This window comes from Stenella coeruleoalba (assembly GCF_951394435.1).
Source record: "Stenella coeruleoalba genome assembly, chromosome: 8".
Lineage (NCBI taxonomy): Eukaryota > Metazoa > Chordata > Mammalia > Artiodactyla > Delphinidae > Stenella > Stenella coeruleoalba.
This window is the reverse complement of record NC_137154.1, coordinates 25,614,390-25,634,857: the sequence shown is the minus strand read 5'-3', so window position 1 is coordinate 25,634,857 and position 20,468 is coordinate 25,614,390. Positions and strand designations below refer to the sequence as shown.

General features: G+C 36.4%; 1 protein-coding gene across 5 annotated transcripts in view; it reads right to left on the bottom strand.

Annotated features, from left to right (window-relative positions):
- Positions 1-20,468, bottom strand: part of CCDC73 (coiled-coil domain containing 73) — a gene marked incomplete at its 3' end in the record, with an annotated part of 140,739 nt that overhangs the window by 10,110 nt on the left and 110,161 nt on the right. For 4 of the 5 annotated variants that reach the window (XM_079928486.1, XM_079928484.1, XM_079928485.1 and 1 more), the window contains 3 exons: positions 13,236-13,346; positions 8,773-8,907; positions 749-935 (listed from right to left, as the gene is read on the bottom strand). In XM_079928486.1, coding sequence (XP_079784612.1) covers positions 749-935; positions 8,773-8,907; positions 13,236-13,346 — 433 coding nt within the window. The remainder of the gene's footprint in view (positions 1-748; positions 936-8,772; positions 8,908-13,235; positions 13,347-20,468) is intronic. The other variant, XM_079928488.1, reaches the window with a different exon arrangement.

The following is a 20,468-nucleotide window of genomic DNA, read 5'->3' as shown; positions in this document are numbered from 1 at the left end:
GCTGATTAGATAAAAATTAATTTACTCTAACGGTCATATTGTAATTTCTCTTACTACATAGATGCAGAAATTGCTAGCTGGTTTCTTCAAGACTAATAATCATCACTTTCTTACTCACTACCTTGTAAATATTTTTAAAATTTGGAATACTTTTGGGCAAAATATATAGAATATCTACTTAAGATATTAATTTTATTCATCTGGGTTTTAACCATAGATTTCAAAATTTCAGTATAGTTACAATAATCTGGACTACAAATTTAGGGCATGAAGGGTCTTTTTAATCCATCATTCTCTCTACAACATCTCCACCAAGTGGTTGTTCAGCCTAGGTTTGAACAAACTTCAAACTACCTTCTTTAAACCACTCTTTTTCAATATGGACGAATCAGTCAAATTTTCAATGGTTACAGAAAGGTCATTTGAACTAAGAAAAGTGCTCTGGAGTCTGGTCATCAAAAGGTTATTGGTAGCTCATTCTTGGCAAATCAGTGAAGGCAGAAACCAGAATGCAAAAAGCCAATGAATAAGTGATGAGAAGGGAAAGCAAAAATGTATTTTTCTCCCTAATATTGACTCTATTGAAGAATAGCTCAAAAGACATACAAGTACTTTTGTTAAGACACATACAAATGGAAAAGTATTTCTCCAATTATACTACTAGGTCCTCAAAGCAAAGACTGTAACTTATATTCCCCTAAAATGATCAATATAAAAATTAGAAAATATCAATGTAACCTTAGGTTACCTTCATCACCTATAGTGATTTCTTCTATAAATGGGGCTTCTTTCTTTTCCTCCTTTTCTCTGTATTCAGTGTCTAAACAACAACTCTCAGTATTTTCTTCCCTTACTTCTTGCCTGGAATTGTATTTCTGTATGATGGTGTTTTCTGATTTTTCCACTGACATTTCAGTATTTACTTCTGGAAGGTTCTAGTGTAAAATAGAAAAGTTTCCTTTAATGTAAAAACAGACTGTTAAAAAGTATAAAACATTTGAACAAACTTTGCTAATGAAAGTGGAATCTATATTTCAGTTCAACCATCCAGCAATTTCTATTTGAAAGCCAAATGATTTTTTGACTAAATTTAATATACTGTTCTTTGTAACAAGATCACTGTAAGTTCATTTTGTATAGTCTATCATAGTTAAATAAAATGGAGAGCCTTAGATGTTTTCAAACATGCATTCCACATTATTATATAATACCATATTAAGAACTACTCCTTTATTAAAAGCAAAGTAGTCATGGCAGGCAAATTGTTTTGAGTGTTTGGTATTTTTATGTATCTTTAAAATAGTGAATCAATTCAACATCTTTTTATTCCCCCTAAATATTGAGCACATATTACATGGAAGCACTGCACTAGGCTTTGGGATACAATGATGAACAAAATATAGTCCCTATCCTCAAAAAACTTATGGTCCACTGGGGAAGATAGTAAAAGGAATGACAGGCAATTTTAATATAGATGGGGATAAGCAGGCACTCCAGGGAGAACAAATGGCATTCACAGATGTTAAAAGCAAACAAAATTATAGTCTCTTCATGTAGTTTTACTTCGTGGAACTACTTGGGATTTACTTCAGCTTGAGCTTAGATGCTGGGAGAAGAATGGAGAGAAATGAGGCTTGAACTAGGCCTAGGTCATTAAGGGCCCAATATAGCATACTAAGGAGTTCTAACTCTACCAGGAAGTCAATGAGAAGTCACTGAAGGATTTAGGCAAGGTGATTAATATGAGCTGATTGGAAAGACCATTCTGGCTGCAGTATAAAGAATGGATTAATGTTTTCCAAACTTCACTGTTTAAAACCTGCAATGAGAAATAAATATGTTTTACAACACAATGAGCATACCAAGTAACACCAACTCAATGAGATACATTCTAATGTTTTCTATGTTACATTATTTTATTTCATTTCTAAAGGAATGCCAGTCACGAAACCACCAGACTGATTTCCATGTACCACTAACAGGCTGCACTTAGAAGTCTGAAAAACACTGAATTAAGGGGAAACAACAAGAGGCAGAGAGATGCGTCATAAGAATGCCACAGTAGTCCAGGTGATATCAGCAAAGATGAAAAGCCTGAATGGATTCATGAATTATTTATTAAGCTAATATCAACTGTTGAATGATTGGTTATGAAAACTGAGAGGAGAGTCGAGACTGATTTGCAGAGTTTGGATTAGGTACCTAGGTGATGGGTGGGTGTTATTTACTGAGCTAGAAAACAGGAGTAGGAGGTTTAGAGAAATATCACGAGTTCATTTTAAATCTCTTGATGGGACTTCCCTGGAGGCGCAGTGGTTAAGAATCTGCCTGCCAATGCAGGGCACACGGGTTCCATCCCTGGTCCGGGAATATCCCACATGGCCACGGAGCAACTGAGCCTGTGCACCACAACTACTGAGCCTGCGCTCTAGAGCCCATGAGCCACAAACTACTGAGCCCACACACCACAACTACCGAAGCTCACGACCCTAGGACCCATGCTCTGCGACAAGAGAAGCTACTGCAATGAGAATCCCACGCACTGCAAGGTGGAGTAGCCCCTGCTCACCGCAACTAGAGAAAAGCCCGCTTACGGCATCGAAGACCCAATGTAGCCAAAAAATTAAAAAAATAATTAAAAAATTTTCTTTTAAATCTCTCGAGTTTGAAGAGTTAGTAAGACAAAAAGGTGGGAGATGTCTAATGAACATTTAGATGTATAGAACTGGAACTTTTAAGAGAAAACTGAGCTGGAAATGTAGATTTGAAAATTTCTGGCAGATAGAGGGCAGCTGAAGACATACAAGTTGATACGACTGATTAAGAGTATATTTTAAGGGCTTCCTTGGTGGCGCAGTGGTTGAGAGTCCGCCTGCCGATGCAGGGGACACGGGTTTGTGCCCCGGTCCGGGAAGATCCCACATGCCGTGGAGTGGCTGGGTCCGTGAGCCATGGCCGCTGAGCCTGCGTGTCCGCAACGGGAGAGGCCCGTGTACCGCAAAAAAAAAAAAAAAAAAAAAGAGTATATTTTAAGAAGAAAGAGAATAAAGAATAAAATGCTAATGAAAATCCCCAAGGGAGAGGCAGGGGAAGGGAACCTTGCAAAGGAGGAGTTTGCAAAGGAGATGGAGAAAAATAGTATGGTGGTTACCAGGAGCTTTGGAGTTGGATAAATATAGGTTCAAATCCTGTTTCAGTACCTATTAACTGTGAAACCCTAGAAGGATACTTACAGAGTTGACCCTTGAACATGGCTTTGAACCGCACAGGTCCAGTTATACACAGGTTTTCTTCAATAGTAAATACTACAGCACTACACATCTGCAGTTGGTTGAAACTGTGAATGCTGAACCATCGATATGGAGGAACCGCGTATATGAAGGGTCAACTATATGTTATACACAGATGTTTGACTGCTCTGAGAGGTGGTGCCCCTAACCCTGGAGTTGTTCTGGGGTCAACCATTTTAAGAGTTATCCACTGCTGTATAACAAATACCTCAAATTTGGTGGTTTATAACAGCAAACATTTATTATCCCATAGTTTTGATGGGTCAGGAACTTAGGAATGGCTTGGCTTGATGGTTCTGACCTGGGTCTCTCATGAGGGTCTAGTCAAGCTGTCTGTCGTCTGAAACTTTAACTGGAGCTGGAGGTTCTGTTTCTAAGAAGGCTCACTCCCGTGGCTAGCAGCTGTGGGGGCTGTTGGGTGGAGGAGTGCCTCAGTTCTCTTTTATGTGGCCTTTCATCCTCCAGAGCCCCTCTTCACTATGTGGCCTCTCTGGCAGGATAGCTGGGACTTCTTTACACGGCTCAGAAAGAGAGAGAGGCGGAGAGACAGACACAGACTGACAGACAGAGAGCGTGTTCACCCACGCTCTCACAGAAACCACAGTCTTCTTGTAACCTAATCTCAGGAGAATTGTAACATTGCATCACTTCTGCTATAGTCTATTAACTAGAAGCAAGTTACTAAATCCAACTCACACTCAGTGGAGGGTATTACAAAGGAACATGAACACCAGGAGGTGGGAATCACTTGGTGCCACTCCTCAGTATATACCTTCCAAAAATTAAAAGCAGAGATTCAAACAGATAGTTGTATGCTAATGTTCACAACAGCCAAAAGGTGAAAGCCCAAGTGTCCATCAGCAGAAGAATGGGGCTTCCCTGGTGATGCAGTGGTTAAGAATCTGCCTGCCAGTGCAGGGGACATGGGTTTGAGCCCTGGTCCAGGAAGATCCCACATGCCACGGAACAACTAAGCCTGTGTGCCACAACTACTGAGCCTGTGCTCTAGAGCCCGCGACCCACAACTACTGAGCCCGTGCACTGCAACTACTGAAGCCTGCGCACCTACAGCCTGTGCTCTGCAACAAGAGAAGATACCACAATGAGAAGCCCGTGCACCACAACAAAGAGTAGCCCCTGCTCACCGCAACTAGAGAAAGCCCGCACGTAGCAATGAAGACCCAACACAGCCAAAAATAAATAAATAAATAAATTTATTTTTTAAATAAACCAAAACAGAAGAATGGACACACAAAATGTAGTGTATCCATACAATGGAATATTATTCTGCCATAAAAAGGAATGAAGTGCTACAACATCGGTGAACTTTGAAAACATCATCTAAATGAAAGAAGCCAGACAAAGAGGACAAATATTGTACAATTCTATTTATATAAAAAATATAGAATAGACAAATTCATAGAGTCAGAAAGTAGATTAGAGGTTACCTGGGGAGAGGGGAAAATCAGAAGTTATTGATTTATGGTTACACAATTTCTGTCTGGGATGATGCAAGTTTTGGAAATAGATAGTGGTGATGATTTCAAAACATTGTAGTTGTAATTAATTCCACTAAATCATAATTAGTACAACTGAATTGTAATTTTAAGTTTAACCACTTTAAAATGGCAAATTTTATGTTATATATTTTTTACCACAATAAAAGAAAATTCTAAATAAAAGTGGTCTACAAAACATCAGAGAAAGTATGATTTATTTTAGTTTTTAAAAAATGCATATATATGAATACCTATGTGTGTCTGTTTCTATACAAACACACACATAGAAAAACTCTGGAAGTCATATACCATAATTTTAACAATCACTATTTCTGGATGGTGGGGATATGGGTGATCTTCACTTTCTTATTTTAAAGTATCTATATCGTCTACATTTCTTAAAATAAAAACATAATTTATAATCTGATTGAATACGTTATTTTCAGTATGAAAGTGAATGAATGCTGATCAACTTTTTATGAATGCAAGTCTATATTCATTTCTATAATCAATCAGATGTAGGAATTACTTGCTATTTATAGCTCTCAAGCTATGTTATAGCTATGAATATTAAAATGACAATCAATATCTCTGGCCTGGACTATTACAGTATTCTCCAAGTTGGAATGCATGCCTTTAGCTTTGTCCCACTGTCTACCCACATCATCACCAAAATGACATTTCAAAAAAGTAATCTAAGCACTTTACCCCTTGTTTAAAAGCCCCCAAATGGTAGTGTCAAGAACAAATTTCTATGAATGGACTATATAGCCCTCTACAGTCAGTCTTCTGCCTATCTTTTCAACCTCTTATCCTGCTACTTACTGCCTTGCTAACCAACACCTAGTTTACATATTGAATAACAATATTTCACTTTTCTGATTCTTTGCTCACTTTATTCCATCTAATTTAAATCTCTATCTGGAAAATTCTTAGTTATTTTTAACAACTCAGCTCAAAAATGTCTTGCTGTGTGAGGTCTACCCCTCATACACAAGTAAGGTGAAAAAAGCAAACACTAATCATAAAAGATGGAACAGCTATATTAATATCAGACAGAATAATATTACTAGGATAGGGATGGACATTTCATAATGATAAAAAGGTCAATTAATCGGGAAGTCATCATAACTATAACTGTGTATACACCTAATAACAGGGCTTAAACACACATGAAGCAAAAACTGACAGAACTGAAAAGAGAAATACAAATTCACAGTTATAATTAAAGATTTCCCACTAATTGATAGAACAAGTACACAAAAAAATCAGTAAGGATAGAGAAGACTTGAACAACATTATCAACCAAACTGACCTGACATTTATAAAAACATTCTACCAGTCAACAACAGAATACACATTCTTTTCAAGGGTACATGAAATATTTGCCAAGATAGACAATATACTTGGCAAAAAACCAAGTCTTAATATATTTAAAATGATAAAAGTCTTACTTAACTTTGAAGTCATTAACAGAAATATATTTGGAAAATTCTCAAATATTTGGAAATTAAACAGCATGCTTATAGGTCAAACTCATATTCATGGGTCAAGGAAGAGCTCACAAGAGAAATTTTAAAATATGTTCAACTGAATAAGAATGAAAACACAACACATCAGAATTTGTAGAATGAAGCTAAAGCAGTGCTTAGTGGAAAATTAATAGCTTTAAATGCTTATATTAGAAATGAAGAAAGGCCAATAACCAATAAATTGACAAGTTAGATGAAAAGAACAAGTTCCTTGAAAGAAAAATTAGCAAAATGGACTGTGTTGGAGGTCTCCAAGTCTACCCCCAGGTTTGGTGATTTGCTGTGAAGACTCATACGACTCAATATACAGTTGTACTCCTGACTAAGATTTATAACAGCAAAGAATATAAAGCAAAATCAGCAAAGGGAAAAGGCACAAGAGGTGAAGTCTGGAGGAAACCATGTACAAACCTCTTTCAAGAGTCTTCTAGTGGAGTCACATAGGACATGCTTAATTCCCACAGCAATGAATTGTGATCACAAATGTAAATTGTTGTCTACCAGAAAGCTCATTAGAGACTCAGTGCCCAAAGTTTTTTGGTTGCTGGTCACTCTCTGCCTAGCATGTGCCAAAACTCCTGACTCCCAGAAAGAAAGCAGATGTTCAAAGTAAACTACTTAGTTTAGGCCCAGTGAGCCATTCCTGTCTGTTAGAAAGTGGTGGGAACCCTCCCCAAATCCAAAGTTCCAGGTACCAGTCAAGAGCCAAACTTACAAGCAGGTCTTTCAGAGGCCTTTCACAGGCCTGCTATGTCAACTATTTTCTGCACACTGACATAAAAAGAAATTGAGACTCTGAATAGCCCTATAAATAATTTAAAAACTAAATTTGTTATTAAAAATATTCTCACAAAGAAAAAGCCTAGATAGCTTCACCAATGAAGTGTATATAATATTTAGTAAGTAACACCAGTTCTACACAATACTCTTTCAGGAGGAGAGAACACATTCCAACTCAATTTATATGGCCAGTATTACTCTGATACAAAAAAACAGACCAAAAGAATGCAAAGAAAAAACAAAACCTACATATCAATATTCCTCATCAATTCAAAACCCCTAACATAGCATTAGCAAATCAAATCTAGCCATATATAAAAAGGATAGTACGTATCCGAGGAATGCAAGGTAAATTTAGAAATTAATTAATGTAATTAATTGGTTAATACTGACACATTAACAGAATAAAGAAAAAAATATGATCTCAATAGATACCGAAAAATCATTTGACAAACTTTGATACCCACTCATGATAAAAATTCATTCATGATAAAAACTCAGCGAACTAGGAATAGAAGGAAACTTCCTCGATCTGACAAAGAGCATATACAAAAAAATCTATGGCTAACATAATATGAAATGATGAAAGATTAAATACTCTCCATCTAAGATGAGAAGTAAGGCAAGCATGTCAACTCTTACAACTTTTATTTAACACTGTACTAAAGAGTCCTAGCTAGGGCAATAAGTTGAGGAAAAAAATAAAATGTATACAGAGCAGAAAAAGAAGTAAAATTTATCTGCCTTAAATTCTCAGATGACATAATCATATATATAGAAAACTCCGAACTCCAACCAAAAAAACCCTACTACTATAATAAGTTAATTAAAAAGGTAAAAGGAAAAAGAAAAGGTAAAAGATACAAGGTCAATGTACAAAAATCAATTTTAATTCTATATACTAGCAACAATTAGAAAAATTAATTTTTAAAATACTATTTACAGTAAGAGCACAAAATATGAAATATTCTGGGATAAATTTAACAAAATACTTGCAAGACCTATGCAATGAAAACTACAAAACATTTCTGAAGGATATTAAAGAATATCTAAATAAATGTAAAGATATATACCATGTTCATGAATTCTATGTTATGATGTCAATTCTTTGCAAATTAACCTATACATTCAACACAATCCAAGTCCAAACCCCAGAGACTTTTTCTTTTAGAAACTGACAAACTGATTCCAAAAGTTATATGGAAACGCAAAGGACTTAGAATAGCCAAAACAATTTTGGAAAAGGACAAAATTGAAGGACCTATACTACCACATTTTAAGACTTCTTATAAAGTTACGCTAATAAAGAAAGTGTTATATTGGCTTAAAGATGGACATATAATCAAAGGAATATAATAGAGGGTGCAGAAATAGACCCACATATATTTATTTGGTTGACTGATTTTCAAAGAAAGTACCAAGGCACAATGGGAGAAAAAATTGTCTATTCCACAAAGGTTATGTGCTAGAACTGAAAATTCATGTCCAAAAAAAGACCCTTGATCCTTATGTCATATTGTACATAAAAATTAACTAAAAATGTATTACAGACTAAACGCTTATACTAATTTTTTAAAGTTGAGAAACGGAAAATATGAAGCATGGAGAAAATCATCAGTGATGGTTCTAATTTCTTTAAGAGCTTATACCCCCAACATACTTGAATTTTACCTGAAACTTCTTGTCTTCCTCAAACTTTTTCTGATCGCATAATTCATCATAATGTTCTTGTAACTTAGTATGAGTTTCTTTAAGTGATGATAACTCATTTTTAATCTCATTAATTTCTCCATTAAGTTCTTCAACCTAATATAACATTTAACCAAAATGAACACGTATATAAATTTATTTTGTATAAAAATACTTTATTAACACAAGTCTTTGGAAATAGTAAAAAATGAAAACATTCCAGAAGTAATTACTAATATTAAAAGCTACCATTTATTGAATTGTGCTGAGTACTTAATAAACATAATTTCATACTCATAAAAATCCTATGAGGTATTTTTAGTCTCCAATTTACAGGCGAGAAATGTGAGGCTCACAGAGGTTAAGTAGCTTGCCCAAGATCAGGTAGATATAAAGTGGTAGTCAAGATTCAAATCCAAGGCTAAGTCTAGGGGTTGTGCTTTCAAGTACTACATTAAACTACCTCTTGTTACAAATGAAAAATTGATTTATTTTTAATCATAAAAATTCTATAAAAGTTACCACTTCATTGCTTTCTTAAAGTTTTATTTTCTTGTTGCAAATTAGATATACAGATTTTAACTCAATTAGATGAAGAATACTGAGCACTAAGCAGTACAACAGAAACTGACTCTTCAGCCTAATACTTGCATCTACACACTGGGCTTTTACTGGCTATAAAATTTCATAATCTTTTTCTTGGCGGGGTTCTCCTTCATAGGAACCTCAAATGTAAGACAAAGTAAGTTCCATTGAAGAGAAAAATACCTTTTTGTCATAAAATATTACAAAAGTTTCTCTTAATTTTAAACGACTAAAAATTCCACAAGTGCTCTCTATCCCATCCTCTCCTGTCTCTCCCTCCCCCCCTTTTTTAAAAGATTTTTTTGATGTGGACCATTTTTAAAGTCTTTATTGAATTTGTTACAATATTGCTTCTGTTTTATGTTTTGGTTTTTCTTGGCCGCGAGGCATGTGGGATCTGCTCCCCGACCAGATATCGAACCCGCACCCCTGCATTGGAAGGTGAAGTCTTAACCACTAGACCATCAGGGAAGTCACTCCTGTCTCCCTTAGAGCTTAGCTCTAGCAAAGATCTCTTCACTCCTGCCTAGTCTCAATCTTTCCCACTATACCAGCATGTTTTCAGTCCACAAATATGCTCTTGTCACATTCCTAACTTTTTTCTCTTTGACTCAATTACTCTATCTCTCTTACTTCTTAAAATAAAGTCCACTCTTACTACTTTCAAATTCTAATCTCTCATCACTCCTTAACAACCGACTTCTGCCTTCATTGTTCTACTGATTATTTTTCTCAGCTATCACCTGCAAATTAGCCAAACTTGTTCCAAGTTTCACACCATTTAACAGCACTGTAGCTCGACTATGTTGACTACTTATTCTTGAAATAGCCTCTTTTCTTCATTTTCATGGTACTACTCTCTCTCTATCCTTCTACCTTTCTCACCATTCTTATCAGGCTCCCTCTCCCCTCCTGCCCCAATATACACACACTAACCACTAGCAAAATGTTGGTGTTCCCCAAGGCTCTTTCTTCTTTATTTAGCCTTCTCTTCAAGTCTGCCACTCCTTCCACAGATGATCTTATCATACCCTCAAATTTCATTTTTATGCTAATAAGTCTTAAATCTATATCTCACTCCCAACCTCTCTCCTATGATTAGATTCACGTTTCCAAATGCATGATATACATTTCAAGTCAGATGTCCTGCCATCACCATAAATTCATCAGTTCCCAAATTAAACTCATTTTCATCCACCAAATGGTGCTTCTCCTTTCACATTCCTTATGTCAATTAGTGACATTATTATTCTGCTCATTATATTAATCTCAGAATCATAGTTTACTCCTTTTCCTTCTAAAATCCATTATACATAAAATGTCAGTAATCCTGCTAATTCTACTTCCAAAATGCTTCCTGTATCTATCCCTCTTCTCTGTTCTCACTACTGTTGCCCTAATTTACAACCTCATAGGCTCGTGGTTAGATTATTTGCAACATTCTTCTTACTAATCTCTTTCCATAACGCCATTCTCCATACTGCTGCAAGAGTTATTTTTCTAAAATGCAGATCTATGTCACTTTTCTGCTTTAAAAATCTCAATGGCTTCCCATTACTTATAAAATAAAATTCAACTTCCTTAGTAAAGAACTCTTCAGAAGGTGATCTCAACCTCATTTCCACTGTCACATTCTAGATCAGACTATTCATCATCCTGGAGAATGCAGTTTCATGCCTCCATCATTTTTCCCTTTCTTAAATGGAATACCCAGAGTGGAATGGGAAGTATAGGAAGCAGGCACCTTCTGCCTGGTGAAACCCTATTCATCTTTCAAGTCCAAATTCTAGTGTCATCTTTTCTCTAAAACTTTCTCCAACCTAGTTAAACAATATGATTTATTTTGTGCTTTCACAGTAATTTGTTAATACTAATGTTAACACTACTAAAAACACTCAACACTATTGTGGTTAACTTAATAATTACCTGTCTTTTGAGAGTGTGAGCTCTTTAATAATCTTTGTATTTTAGGCATCTTTGAAAATCCAGCACCTAGAATAGTGCCTAACACATAACAGATGCTCAAATATGTTGTGAATTGAATTCCTTTTGTGATACCCCCTTTCCCTAAATAATTTCTAAACATCCCCATTTATTATCTTTTTATCTATACACAACCATTGGCTGTATAACTAGCCAAATAAAAACAGATACACATACCATGTTCTTTAAGACATTTCCATGAGTTTTAAATATATTATCTAGTAATATTCACTGTTTATTTTTTTAAACAGCAGTATATATGATTTCATCTTATTTTTGTCAGTATCTTTTAATGATTTTTAGAAACCCATTTTGATCCAATCTCAGTAGCAACACTATAATTCTCCTTCACTCAAGAATGGTGAAAAACTGGTATCAAGATAGAAACACAATTAAAGAGTAGATCTGACCTCCCATTCAAGAAAACTCCTATAGAACCAAAGCAGCTTTTTAGAAATTTACCTATGTTCTGTTTAGTATGAAATCATATGGAAGTGAAATGATTTTAGATGCTAAAAATCCTAAGACAAAACCAATTTTATCCAAATTATAGACTGTGGCCTCACCAGTGAAGCTGAATGCTTATTTTCTTAATTCAATTGACTTTCTTTTCTTGGGAGAGGGACATACTTGAAATATCATTAGGAAAAATAAATGCTTAATTTTCTCTTAACTCAACTAATTATTTTTGGTGTGGCTGGCATATTCAAGTTTATATTCTCTTTTTACTTCATAGTTTTCCTTATCCTGACAGTACTATTTCCATGATCTTTTAAGCCTTAGAAATGAGAAGGAAGTGTTGGGATGCAAGGTAGATTAGCTGAAGCTAAAATGAAAATTACTATGCTTGTTGCTTAATGACAAACTTTACCTATTTAGGGGCCACTAAGCATTTTATAGTATTCTGATACAATTAATTACAAAATATTTTTTGAGAATTAGGTAATGCTTATCAAATTCATCAGTGAAGATTTGATCTCTTCAAAATACAGATTAAGAGAACATGTTAGCTGCAAATGGATCAAAAAATCAAGAATTACTTACAAAACAATTTATATCAAACAAAATCATCTACAGAATAGTATGCATATATATATTATTATAAAATATATTAGTATAGTATTAGAATTATATATTATAATTAGTATAATAGTTTAAAATATAATCTTACTTACCCAAAATATAGCTTTCATAAACACTTAAATAATTACCTTCTATTTTTTTTAGTTCTTTTAAAAGAATTGAAGGCAATAAAAATAGATAATAAAGTAATCGATTTGGGGGTTCACCAGTCTTAAAAGTGAACCTTATATTTCACAACTTTAATTTACATCACTTTTCACTTTTATTATCTACTTCACTGAAATTAAAATTTAATGTAAAATAAAGAGTTGTGCTTTAAGGCAATAGTCACATTTATAACATAACAATTCTCATGATAAAATGTTAATACTATAGAACCCAACTACTGTATATATGTTCTAAACATGGCTTTAATACAAGTCAACAAAACTGCTGAGGAAAGCTAAAGAGATCAGCTAACAATAAGACCTATATAATTCTTTATTATAATCATTTACTAAAACACTATCAATGGTTTTGTGAAAAGAAAATTAATTTTTGTCACATATGAAAAGTCATGCAAAATATACATAAATACACACATATATGTATGGTTTTTCATGCACAAAAGCATTACAGAAAATTTTATTAAATTTAGCTTTAAAAACATTCACTTCTTGGAAATATAAGTACAAGAAGACAATGTGTCAGACTTTATTCCTATATTATTTTTGCAATTTTTTTTAGCATTTAATAGTTATTTTAAATGTCTACTACTTAAAATATTTTAATATTTTACTGTTTAATAAACCTACATGCTTTTTCCAAGTTTCTAGTGCTTGCTCATGCTTGTTTTGAAGACTAAGGAACTTTTCTTCATTTTCTTTCACCTTCTCCCTTTGCAGCTCATTATCTCTTTCAAGGGTCTGCAATAAAATTAATTATCCAAAAAATAATCAATACCACATTAATGAATTTTGATGTGTTTTATGTTGCTTGGACCTTTGCTTCTAACATGCTGAAAGTGCCATACAGATCAGTGATGATGTGCTACCTCAACAATAATTTTCATAAATTAACAGAAAGGTGCTTATAGTTTAGTTAACAGGAAATAGGGGGAGGTTATGAAAGAGAAATGGCTATAAAAGGGTATAAAAACATTGCCATTATTCAGTTTCACTGCACAAGTTTTAATGTACTGAAAAAGTAATATAAACTACAGCACTGAAAAATATGAAATGTAGCACAATCCAGCCTAACCCTACTAAAAATTTTTATCTACCATGGAACATATTTTCCATATCTGTTTATTTCAGAAATTAATTGGCTGGAAAACTCTTAACTACAATTTAAATTTTTAATTTCAAATTAACACTTTTTTAGTAGAGCTTCAATATTTACTATATTAACTTATTACCTCATAAATTAACATATTATATAATCACCACCACACTCCCCTCTCCTGTTCCCAAAAAACCTTTAAAGGGTAAAAATACAACCGTTTTCTAAGACAAGGGTTTAAAAGCAATTAAATCAGTGTCACCAATATTATTAGGTTTCTTCAGTGTCTGCTGATAATCCAAGTAAACTTCTCTAAAAGGACAAATAGTAAGAACTCTCCCTACATGTCTAATATATCTGAAATTTTTATGTTCATTTGTTTATCGTTATTAAAGCTAAGTACATTCAGGGTAAACATCCAAGCCACACAAAGGATAGAAAGAAAAGGCAAAGTTTTCCTCTACTGTTTTTCCAGCTCTCCTCCCCAGAGGTAACCACTCTAGTAGTTTCTTGTGTATCCTTCCAGAAATTATCTATAAGCATACAAGTACATAAAATATATCTTTTTCAGTAGAGATGAAACCACATAATACATACCATGTTGTTCTGCAATCTGCTTTTCTAAAATTATGAATAATGTATCTTGCTTAATTTCCATATCATTATATATAGATCTATCTCATTTTAAAGGCTTCATAGGCCTAGGGGACTTTCAAGATGGCAGAGGAATAAGACGTGGAGATCACCTTCCTCTCTACAAATACATCAAAAATACACCTACAGAACAGTTCCTACAGAACACCTACTGAATGCTGGCAGAAGACCTCAGACTTCCCCAAAAGGCAAGAAACTCCCCACGTACCTGGGTAGGGCAAAAGAAAAACAAAAACAGAGACTAAAGGATAGGGATGGGACGTGCACCTCTGGGAGGGAGCTGTGAAGGAGGAAAAGTTTCCACACACTACGAAGCCCCTTCACTGGCGGAGACGGGGTGTGGGGGAAGATTCGGAGCCACGGAGGAGAGCACAGCAACAGGGGTGCGGAGGGCAAAGTGGAGAGATTCCCACACTGAGGATCGGTGCCGACCAGCACTCACCAGCCTGAGAGGCTTGTCTGCTGACGCGCTGGGGCGGGTGGGGGCTGGGAGCTGATCAGAGGTCAGATCCCAGGGATAGGACCGGGGTTGGCTGAGTGACCACAGCCTGAAGGGGGCTAGTGCACCACAGCTAGCCGAGAGGGAGTCCAGGAAAAAGTCTGGAGCTGCCAAAGAGACAAGAGACCATTGTTTTGGTGTGCGCGAGGAGAGGGGACTCAGAGCACCACCTAAATGAGCTCCAGAGACGGGCACGAGCCGCGGCTATCAGCACAGACACCAGCGACTGGCATGAAACACTAAGGCTGCTGCTGCAGCCACCAAGAAGCCTGTGTGCGAGCACAGGTCACTCTCCACACCTCCCGTCCCGGGAGCCTGTGCAGCCCGCTACGGCTAGGGTCCCGTGATCCAGGGACAACTTCCCCGGGAGAACACACGGCACGCCTCAGGCTGTTGCAATGTCACGCTGGCCTCTGCCGCCGCAGGCTCACCTGGTATTCCGTACCCCTCCCTCCCTCTGGCCTGAGGGACCCACAGCCCCCTAACAGATGCCCTCAGGCGACCCACACGCAGAGGCGGGGCCAAATCCAAAGCTGAACCCCAGGAGCTGTGGGAACAAAGAAGAGAAAGGGAAAGTTCTCCCAGCAGCCTCAGGAGCAGCGGATTAAATCTCCACAATCAACTTGATGTACCCTGCATTTGAGGAACACCTGAACAGACAACGAATCATCCCAAAATTGAACTGGTGGACTATGGGAGGAACTGTAGACTTGGGGTTTGCTTTCTGCATCTAATTTGTTTCTGGTTTATGATTATCTTAGTTTAGTATTTAGAGATTATCATTGGTAGATTTGTTAATTGATCTGGTTGCTCTCTTCCTTTTATATATATATACATATATTTTTTTTCCCTTTTCTAAGTGTGTACGTGTATGCTTCTTTGTGTGATTTTGTCTGTATAGCTTTGCTTTTACCATATGTCCTAGGGCTCTGTCTGTCTTTTTTCTTTGTTTTCTTTTTTTTAGTATAGTTTCTAGCTCTTGTTATCATTGGTGGATTTGTTTTTCGGTTTGGTTGCTCTCTTCTTTCTTTCTTTTTTTTTTACTAGTTTTTTTTTCTTTTTTTTTTTTGCGATACGCAGGCCTCTCACTGTTGCGGCCTCTCCCGTTGCAGAGCACAGGCTCCGGACGTGCAGGCTCAGCGGCCATGGGTCACGGGCCCAGCTGCTCCGTGGCATGTGGGATCTTCCTGGACCAGGGCACAAACCGGTGTCCCTTGCATTGGCAGGCAGACTCTCAACCACTGCGCCACCAGGGAAGCCCCTTATTACTTTTTTATTTTTAAAATTTTTTTTATTTTAATAACTTTATTTTATTATTATTTTCTATCTTTCTTTCTTTTTTTTCCTCCCTTTTCTTCTGAGCCCTGTGGCTGACAGGGTCTTGGTGCTCTAGCTGGGTGTCAGGTCTGAGCCTCTGAGGTGGGAAAGCCGAGTTCAGAACACTGGTCCACCAGAGACCTCCTGGCCCCACATAATATCAATGGCGAAAACTCTCCCAGAGATCTCCATCTCAACGCTAAGACCCAGCTCCACTCAACTACCAGCTAGCTACAGAGAGGCTGCATAAAATCATAATAAGTTCACAGAAACCCCAAAACACACCACCAGATGCGGTCCTGCCAACCAGAAAGACAAGATCCAGCTTCATCTACAAGAACACAGGCGTCAGTACCCTCCACCAGGAAGCCTACACAAGTCACTGAATGAACCATACCGACTGGGGGCAGACACCAAAAACAATGGGAACTACGAACCTGCAGCCTGCGAAATGGAGACCCCACAGTAAGTAAAGCAAAATGAGAAGACAGAGAAACACATGGCAGATGAAGGAGCAAGGTAAACACTCACGAGACCAAACAAATGAAGAGGAAATAGGCAGTCTATGTGAAAAGGAATTCAGAGTAATGATAGTAAAGATGACCCAAAATCTTGGATATAGAATGGAGAAAACACAGGAAAAGTTTAACAAGGACCTAGAAGAATGAAAGAGCAAACAAACAATAATGAACAACACAATAAATGAAATTAAAAATTCTCTAGAAGGAATCAATAGCAGAATAACTGAGGCAGAAGAACAGATAAGTGACCTGCAAGATAAAATAGTGGAAATAACTACCGCAGAGCAAAATAAAGAAAAAAGAATGAAAAGAACTGAGGACAGTCTCAGAGACCTCTGGGACAACATTAAATGCACCAACAATCAAATTATAGGGGTCCCAGAAGAAGAGAAAAAAAAAGGGGCTGAGAAAATATTTGAAGAGATTATAGTTGAAAACTTCCCTAATATGGGAAAGGAAATAGTCAATCAAGTCCAGGAAGCACAGAGAGTCCCATACAGGATAAATCCAAGGAGAAACAAGCCAAGACACATATTAATCAAACTATCAAAAATTAAATACAAAGAAAAAATATTAAAAGCAGCAAGGGAAAAGCAACAAATAACATACAAGGGAATCCACATAAGGTTAACAGCTGATCTTTCAGCAGAAACTCTGCAAGCCAGAAAGGAGTGGCAGGACATATTTAAAGTGATGAAGGGAAAAACCTACAACCAAGATTACTCTACCCAGCAAGGATCTCATTCAGATTTGAGAGAGAAATTAAAATTTCTACAGACAAGCAAAAGCTAACAGAATTCCGCACTGCCAAACCAGCTTTACAAAAATGCTAAAGGAACTTCTCTAGGCAGGAAACATAAGAGAAGGAAAAGACCTACAATAAAAACCCAAAACAGGGGGCTTCCCTGGTGGCGCAGTGGTTGGGAGTCCGCCTGCCGATGCGGGGGACCCGGGTTCGTGCCCCAGTCCGGGAAGATCCCACATGCCGCGGAGCGGCTGGGCCCGTGAGCCATGGCTGCTGAGCCTGCGCGTCCAGAGCCTGTGCTCCGCAACGGGAGAGGCCACAACAGTGAGAGGCCCACGTACCACAAAAAAAAAAAAAAAAAAAAAAACCCAAAACAATTCAGAAAATGCTAATAGGAACATACATATCAATAATTACCTTAAATGTAAATGGATTAAATGCTCCAACCAAAAGACACAGACTGGCTGAATGGATACAAAAACAAGACCCATATACCTGCTGTCTACAAGAAACCCACTTCAGACCTAGGCACACATACAGACTGAAAATGAGGGGATGGAAAAAGATATTCCATGGAAATGGAAATCAAAAGAAAGCTGGAGTAGCAATTCTCATCAGAAAAAATGGACTTTAAAATAAAGATTATTACAAGAGACAAAGAAGGACACTACATAATGATCAAGGGACCAATCCAAGAAGAAGATATAACAATTGTAAATATTTATGCACCCAACATAGGAGCACCTCAATACATAAGGCAAATGTTAACAGCCATAAAAGGGGAAATCAACACTAACACAATAATAGTAGGGGACTTTAACACCCCACTTTCACCAATGGACAGATCATTCAAAATGCAAATAAATAAGGAAACACAAGCTTTAAATGATACATTAAACAAGATGGACTTAACTGATATTTATAGGACAGTCCATCCAAAAACAACAGAATACACTTTCTTCTCAAGTGCTCATGAAATATTCTCCAGGATAGATCACATCTTGGGCCACAAATCAAGCCTTGGTAAATTTAAGAAAATTGAAATCGTACCAAGTATCTTTTCTGATCATAATGCTATGAGACTAGATATGAATTACAGGAAAAAAATCTGTAAAAAATATAAACACACTACTAAATAACCAAGAGATCACTGAAGAAATTAAAGAGGAAATCAAAAAATGCCTAGAAACAAATGACAATGAAAACATGACAACCCAAAACCTATGGGATGCAGAAAAAGCAGTTCTAGGAGGGAAGCTGATAGCAACACAACCCTACCTCAAGAAACAAGAAACATCTCAAATAAACAACCAACCTTACATCTAAAGCAATTAGTCAAAGAAGAACCCAAAAACCCCAAAGTTAGCAGAAGGAAAGAAATCATAAAGATCAGATCAGAAATAAATGAAAAAGAAATGAAGGAAATGATAGCAAAGATCAATAAAACTAAAAGCTGGTTCTTTGAGAAGATAAACAAAATTGATAAACCATTAGCCAGACTCATCAAGAAAAAGAGGGAGAAGACTCAAATCAATAGAATTAGAAACGAAAAAGGGGAAGTAACAACCGACACTGCAAAAATACAAAGGATCATGAGAGATTACTACAAGCAACTATATGCCAGTAAAATGGACAATCTGGAAGAAATGGACAAATTCTTAGAAAAGCACAACCTCCCGAGACTGAACCAGGAAGAAATAGAAAATATAAACAGACCAATCACAAGCACTGAAATTGAGACTGTAATTAAAAATCTTCCAACAAACAAAAGCTCAGGAATAGATGACTTCACAAGTGAATTCTATCAAACATTTAGAGAAGAGCTAACACCTATCCTTCTCAAACTCTTCCAAAATACAGCAGAGGGAGGAACACTCCCAAACTCATTCTATGAGGCCACCATCACCTTGATAGCAAAACCAGAAAAAGATGTCACAAAAAAAAAGAAAACTACAGGCCAATATCACTGATGAACATAGACGCAAAAATCCTCAACAAAATACTAGCAAACAGAATCCCAAAGCACATTAAAAGGATCATACACCATGATCAAGTGGGGTTTATCCCAGGAATGCAAGGATTCTTCAGTATACGCAAATCAATCAATGTGATAAACCATATTAACAAATTGAAGGAGAAAAACCATATGATCATTTCAATAGATGCAGAAAAAGCTTTCAACAAAATTCAACACCCATTTATGATACAAACCCTCCAGAAAGTAGGCATAGAGGGAACTAACCTCAACATAATAAAGGCCATATATGACAAACCCACAGCCAACAACGTTCTCAATGGTGAAAAACTGAAACCATTTCCTCTAAGATCAGGCACAAGACAAGGTTGTCCACTCTCACCACTATTATTCAACATAGTTTTGGAAGTCTACCCACAGCAATCAGAGAAGAAAAAGAAATAAAAGGAATCCAAATTGGAAAGAAGTAAAGCTGTCACTGTTTGCAAATTACATGATACTATACGTAGAGAATCCTAAAGATGCTACTAGAAAACTACTAGAGCTAATCCATGAATTTGGTAAAGTAGCAGGATACAAAATTAATGCACAGAAATCTCTTGCATTCCTAAACACTAATGATGAAAAATCTGAAACAGAAATTAAGGAAACTCTCCCATTTGCCACTGCAACAAAAAGAATAAAATACCTAGGAATAAACCTACCTAAGGAGACAAAAGACTTGTATGCAGAAAACTATAAGACACTGATGAAAGAAATTAAAGATGATACAAATAGATGGAGAGATATACCATGTTCTTGGATTGGAAGAATCAACATTGTGAAAATGACTATACTACCCAAAGGAATCTGCAGATTCAGTGCAATCCCTCTCGAACTACCAATGGCATTTTTCACAGAACTAGAACCAAAAATTTCATTATTTGTATGGAAATACAAAAGACCCCAAGTAGCCAAAGCAATCTTGAGAAAGAAAAATGGAGCTGGAGGAATCATGCTCCATGACTTCAGACTATCATACAGAGCTACAGTAATCAAGACAGTATGGTACTGGCA